Source organism: Cynocephalus volans, chromosome 17, assembly GCF_027409185.1.
Source record: "Cynocephalus volans isolate mCynVol1 chromosome 17, mCynVol1.pri, whole genome shotgun sequence".
NCBI classification, from domain to species: Eukaryota; Metazoa; Chordata; class Mammalia; order Dermoptera; family Cynocephalidae; genus Cynocephalus; species Cynocephalus volans.
The window spans coordinates 1126169-1131979 of record NC_084476.1 but is presented as its reverse complement, the minus strand read 5'-3'; the positions used below and the strand labels follow the sequence as shown (position 1 = coordinate 1131979).

The following is a 5811-nucleotide window of genomic DNA, read 5'->3' as shown; positions in this document are numbered from 1 at the left end:
ACGTGCCTCAGGCTTGCCCGTTTGGTCTGTCTCCTTTCTGCAGGCAGCCACCCCAGGGCATTCCAGTGGCCCAGACCCCTGCCGGATGTACCCCTCCACCTGGCTGTCCTCTGTGCCCCTGGCTAGGACCCTTGCCTGGCCTCATGCACACCTACAGACCTAGGAGGCCAGGGCAGAATGTGTGGGCTGGGTCACCCATGTCTTCTTTCTCATCCTGACCATAAAGGGGCTGGCTGGGGTGGGAGGGCTGCCCGTCAATTCCATTCACCAGTTCCTGCCAGTACACACCAGTGCCCCCAGCAGTTATCCATCTGCTGAGCACAGAGGGCCTGGAAGAGGAGCCTGCACAGGTCACAGGCCACTGCACTCCAGAGGGAAACTGAGCACTGGAGACACAGAGCAGCTTTGACCTGGCTGCATCTGGAGAGCAGTCCTTGTCCCCTCACACAGGGCGTGCACTGTGTGTGCCTCTGCAACCAGGGAGGCCTGCGCTGGCCCAGGCTGGTTGCTCATTCCAGGAAGGTGTGTCCAGGGTCCCCCCCAAGGATGAGACCTGGGCTGTGCTCAACATTCCCAGCCTGTCCTCCTTGTTTCTGAATGCTTGGACCCTCCCAGCTGGGGTTTCATTTATAGCTCTGACCCCACAAGGTGGAAAGGATAACCAAAGCTTTAGTGTGTGTCTGCCTGTTTCCTGGGGCCCTGCCCCGTGAAGGGAGACCCATGTGCCCTCCGCCACACCCCAGTGCCCCCCCCCTCGCCAGCTGGGGTTGTCTGTGCACAGAATGGCACCTGGAGAGAAAGATGGCGGATCCCCCCAGGGCTGGGCCCCTGTCATGCCCACCCCTTCTCAGAGGCAGGGCTGAGCCCAGCCAGGCTTCCTTTTGTCCATGCTGGAGAGAAAACTGTCTCCCCAGACAGCAAGCAACACAGAGCCCTCCTCAGCCCAGTGCGTCTTTCAGAAGGGAGAACTTAAGGGAGCCACGTGCCTGGGAAGCCCCTAGTGCCCAGGCTCTGCTGGGAGAACTTCAAATGCAGGGCCAGCTACTGAGGGGACCCACCCACATGCAGGCTAGCAAATGCCACCGTGGTTTCTCAGATGGCGTCGTTCTCCCTGTCCTGCATGCAACAGCGCCCTGGGTGGAGGACAGAGGCATGGTCCAGCACAGCTGTGGGTGCCCACGATGACGCCTGGGCCTGCCCTTACTGTCCAGATGCCTCAGTCACGTCCGAAGTCTTGCAGCAACTCTCCTCTTCAAGGTGGCACCCCAGCGGGCCCAGGGCAGGGCTTCCCAAGGCTCGCCTCCGGGAGGGGCTGGGCAGGCACCTTCTTGCACTCAGGGAGCTCGTTCCCATCAAATATTCTGTTCACCTCCGTGGGTGTCTAAGGACAGAGCTGGCCCGGTCTCGTAGGCCAATCCTGGGGGACAGGAAATGCCTGTCTAACCAACTGGAAATGCACCTGGAACACCCTCAAGGGTAGAACAGGGCAGTGGGAGCAAAGTGGTCACACGCAAGCACTTCGTTCGGGAAAGGCGAAAGGTCTGCAGGACAGAGCTTGGGGAGGCCGAAGCCCCCGGCTACTCCGCAGAGGGGCCTGCGGGGTGGGGCAGACGGAGGCGGCCTCAGGACCTCCGCGTCTCAGGGTGGGTGAGAGGAGTTGCTCCGAGCAGAGCTTTCTGCGCGGCGGTCTCAGCTGCTTTGCCAGACAACAGAGACAGTAGGCTGCGACACCGGCGCTGGCTGGGGCTGCCCCGGCTCCGTGTCCAGGTGGGGACAGCCCGGCGCTCCGCGGACGGCGCATCACCGCGCGGCCTCGCCCTGAGCCCGCGCCGAGCTCGTCTGCACCTCGTGCTGGGACCAGGAACCAACAGACATGTCTTTCATATAAAAAAAAAAAATCAATGGAAAATTTATTTATAAAATGTCCACGCTGGGCTACGGGTCTATATCGTACACTCGGGAACGTGCTGCACAGACTTATCCAGTTAGAAGTGATCATGCCGTGACCCAGACACAGCTTCCATATAAGCCTAGAAAGTCTTGACATTAATTAACATAATTAAAAAGGCATTTGCATCTAGAGAAGACTGTACAGAAGAACTCCCTTCGGAGTGGTCTGTGCCTCGGCTCAACGTCTGCTGGTGTCACTGACGTTATCGATATATTCTTCTCGCACACGGTTTATTCAAAGCCGCAGATGACCGCCCGGATCGGACCAGCCGCGCGCAAAGGGCCTCCACCCACCTGTGTCCTCAAGTGCTCCCCATTTTTGCACGAAGGGTCAGCAGCGCTGCCGCGCAGGGGAAACCTCATTTAAATCTGAATAATTCAGCCTCCCTTTTATTTCTCAGGATCAAAACAACGAGGGGTGTGGGGTTGCATAGAAAATCGGAACCACAGAAACCGGGAAGGCGCCTTTCAGCACAGAAAGCGGCGCACGGGCCCCTCCCCACGGCGGGACCTTGGGGTCGGAGCAGGGTCCTGGAAGCGCGGAGGCTGCAGCGGGCGGGCGGCCCTTCCATGCACTCAGCACAGAGATTCACAGTCTTACAGGTACTTTACAAAAATATAAATATGGGTACACTCTGTCGCCTTCACGACGCTGGACACAACGCCCTTTAAAACTGGGTTCATAACCAAGATTCAAAAAACACCTACAACTTGGCTTAAAATATGTTAATATGTTATATTCTGTCATAAATGTTATGACATTTAATCGTGGCAAATCCATTTACTTTTTTAAAAAAGTGTGCAACCGACTGTTAACTATAGTAGAAGTCAGTAGGGAAGGGACCGTCCCCGGTCCCCCTTCCCCGCCGCGCTCACACCGGCGCTCCCAGGCTCCCGCGGAAGTTCTGCAAAGCCAGCCGGCTGGGGCAGGGCGGCCTCTCGCAGGAGGGGGAGGGGAGGCCCGGGGGCTCCAAAGCGCACAGGAGCCGAGGGGGAGGGGAGGCGGGGGAGGGAGGGGGGAGGGGAGGCGGGGGAGGGAGGGGGAGGGGAGGCGGGCGGAGGGAGGGGGAGGGGAGGCGGGCGGGAGGGGGTGGGCAACAGCTCGGGGCACCATCAGGCTGGGCGGCATCTTCAGTGCAACCAAGAAATGGGTAGGCTCAAGTTTTTAGTTTAAAGGCTAGAAAAAAAAATGCATCTTCCCCCACAACCACGCACCACATTTTCCAAACAAAAACACCAGGCGCACAAACTTCACCCACAGCTATACACACACGTGATAAATAGCGGAGGACCCCGAAGGGGCCGAGCGCCTCCTTTCCGGGGCGCCCTGCGTCCGCCTTCGGGAGGAAGCCCTTTGAGCGGAGGATCCGGTGTCTCGGGATTCCGAACTTGCTGGACGCCAGACTCCAATTTCAAAGGGGGCCACGGCCCGCGCCCCGCCCCCGCCCGCGAGGCGGCCGGCTGAGGGCGGGGACCGCCGGGGGTTGCTCGGCCGGCGGAGCCGGGGACCCCGAGGCCGCGGACGCCGAGGTAGTTGGCGGGAAGGTACAGCAGAGACGGCGCGGGCGCGGCGCGGGGCCCGGGCGGGCATCACCGGCCGCCGGCCGCGTACTTGGCCTTGGTGATGAGATAGAGCACGATGTCCTGATGGCCGCCGAACGCGGCGATGTGCAGCGCGCTCCAGCCGTCGCGGTTGGCCAGGCGGATGTCGGCGCCGAACTTGACGAGCAGCTTCACGAGCTCCAGGTTGCCGTCGATGACCGACTGGTGCAGCGCCGTCTGGCCCTCGGGCCCGAACGAGTTCACGTTGAACTCGCAGTTGGTCATGTTCTGCAGCAGCGACTGCAGCTCCTGCGTGTTGCCCTTGCGCACGGCCTCCTGGAAGATGCGCTGCGTCTGCGGCGCCGAGCAGGTGGACAGCTCGGCCTGGCTCATGCTGCCGCCGGGCGCGGGCCGCGGGCCGGGCCGGGGCTCAGCGCGGGCGGCGGCTGCGGCACGGGCCCCCGGCTGTCGCGGGGCGCGCCTCGGCGCATGGAGGGCGCGGCGCCCCCGGGCCCCGCACGCCGCCCCTGGGCGCTCCGGGTGCTCGGGGCCAGGGGCCGCCGCCGCGGGGGCCCCGCCGCATCCAGCCGCGCCCGGGCGGGCGACAGGGCCGGGCCCGGCCGGGGACGGCGGCGCCGCGCGATCCGGGCCCCTACTAGGTTCGGTTGCGGTTCCCACACAGGCCCCACGCGCCTCCCCACGCGCGGCTCCACTCGCCCGCCCGCCGCGCCGGGGCGCCTTTTACCTTCCTTATATTTGCATAACAATAGCGCTCCCGTGACGCGCGCGCCGGCTGCCCGGCGATTGGGCCGCACCCACGTGGGGGCGGGGCGCGGGCGGCGCCGGGGCGGGGCGTGCCGGGGGCGTGTCCGGGCGGCGGCGCACTTCGCGGCAGGGGGCGCTGGTCGCCGAAGGCGCGGTAGCGGGGGAGGCCAGGTGGCCGCGGCGGGTGGGGGGGATCCTAGCTCCGCCGCCGCCAGCTCGGTCCGCGCGCCCCGGGGCCCTCCGCGTCTCTCCGCCGTCGTCCCGCCCACTCTCGCTCCGGCCACCCAGGGAATTCCAGCCTCCCCGCGCAGTCAGGCCCGGGCCAGGCGCGACCCCGAGGTGGCCCCCAGGGCGGCCTCTCCTGGACTGGGGTTTACCGGCACCTCCGACCCGGGGACGGGGTCGAGACCTCTCCGCCGGGGCTCCCGTCTCCGCGGGCGACAGCTCCACGACAGCTCAGGCGTGTGACCCTCAGCCAAGCGGGTCCTCCCGCGCGAGGGCGGCACGCCGGCGGCCCGGCTCAGCCTGTGTGCGCCTCCCCAAACCCGGGCAGCGAGGCTTCAGTCACCTGGCGAGGAAGCAGGGCCTACGTTCCCTGCCGGAGGGTGGGCTGGCCGGTTAGCTCGGTCGGTGAAAGCGCAGTGCTGGTAACAGGTCCAGGGGTCCATCTCTGTGCCCGCCAGCCAGCAGCCCCCACCACTCCCAAGAACTGCGAGGAAGCTCGCGATGGGGCGGCTTCGCAGTGAGGGCCAGGCAGCCTGCGTCCCCCTGCTGCCCACCCCATTAGCATGAACCGGGACATCTAAGGCCCGGCCAGGTGAGCAGCCCCTGGTGAGGCACCAAGGACTGCCCTGAAAGGGAGTTCTGAAATAACGCATTTCCAAACTGTAAAACCCATTTTTTATAGACCACTCTAACAGCTAGCAGTGGGAGGCCACATTTCCTCATTGGGATTTTACAGTTTATAGCTCGGTTGTGGTCGCTGGAAATTAAGGAGGAATGATTCTCAGACTCGGCAGAGCAGGAGGCCGGGCACGCCGGGGCTTGAATTCCTTCTGAAGCCAGGCCGGGAATTCTGAGCAGGCAGCTCTGGGCCTTGGCTGGGGAGACCACCCTGCCAGGCCTCATCTGGAGATGCTCCTGCTGGTGGCTGCAGGGCTCCTGGGGTGTCTGCTCCATGCTCCCCACATCCGGCTACCCTCATGGGTGTGTCCCCACCCTGCTGTGTGCTCTGGGAGGGGACATAGCTGAACTGGCAGGAAAAACTAGAGAAACTCACTGGGGACTGACCCAAGCCGACTTGAGCAGGGCCACGCTCCCCTGAGTCCTCCTGGTGGCCAGAGCAGCCTGAGGCCAGGGCCTGGGAAGTTGAGTCCCTCAAGCATGCAGCGTGGAGCTGGCTCTGGTCCTGCTGAGGCCCGTGGCCTGGCTGGTTCTGCTCAGACTTGCTTCCCTGTGCCTCACTGCTGCTCCCAGGAGCTCTTGAGGGGCCCTGCAGGGTTCTCCCCATGGTGCAGGTGGGAATGCTGAGGCTCAAGTGGGGACACTGTCACA

General features: G+C 63.9%; 1 protein-coding gene across 1 annotated transcript; it reads right to left on the bottom strand.

Moving 5' to 3' along the window:
- Positions 1-3540: 3540 nt before the first annotated feature.
- On the bottom strand, positions 3541-3885 carry NRARP (NOTCH regulated ankyrin repeat protein). Its single transcript, XM_063081567.1, has one exon. It carries the CDS (start codon positions 3883-3885, stop codon positions 3541-3543), a length of 345 nt encoding a protein of 114 aa, XP_062937637.1.
- Between the last annotated feature and the right edge of the window lie 1926 nt (positions 3886-5811).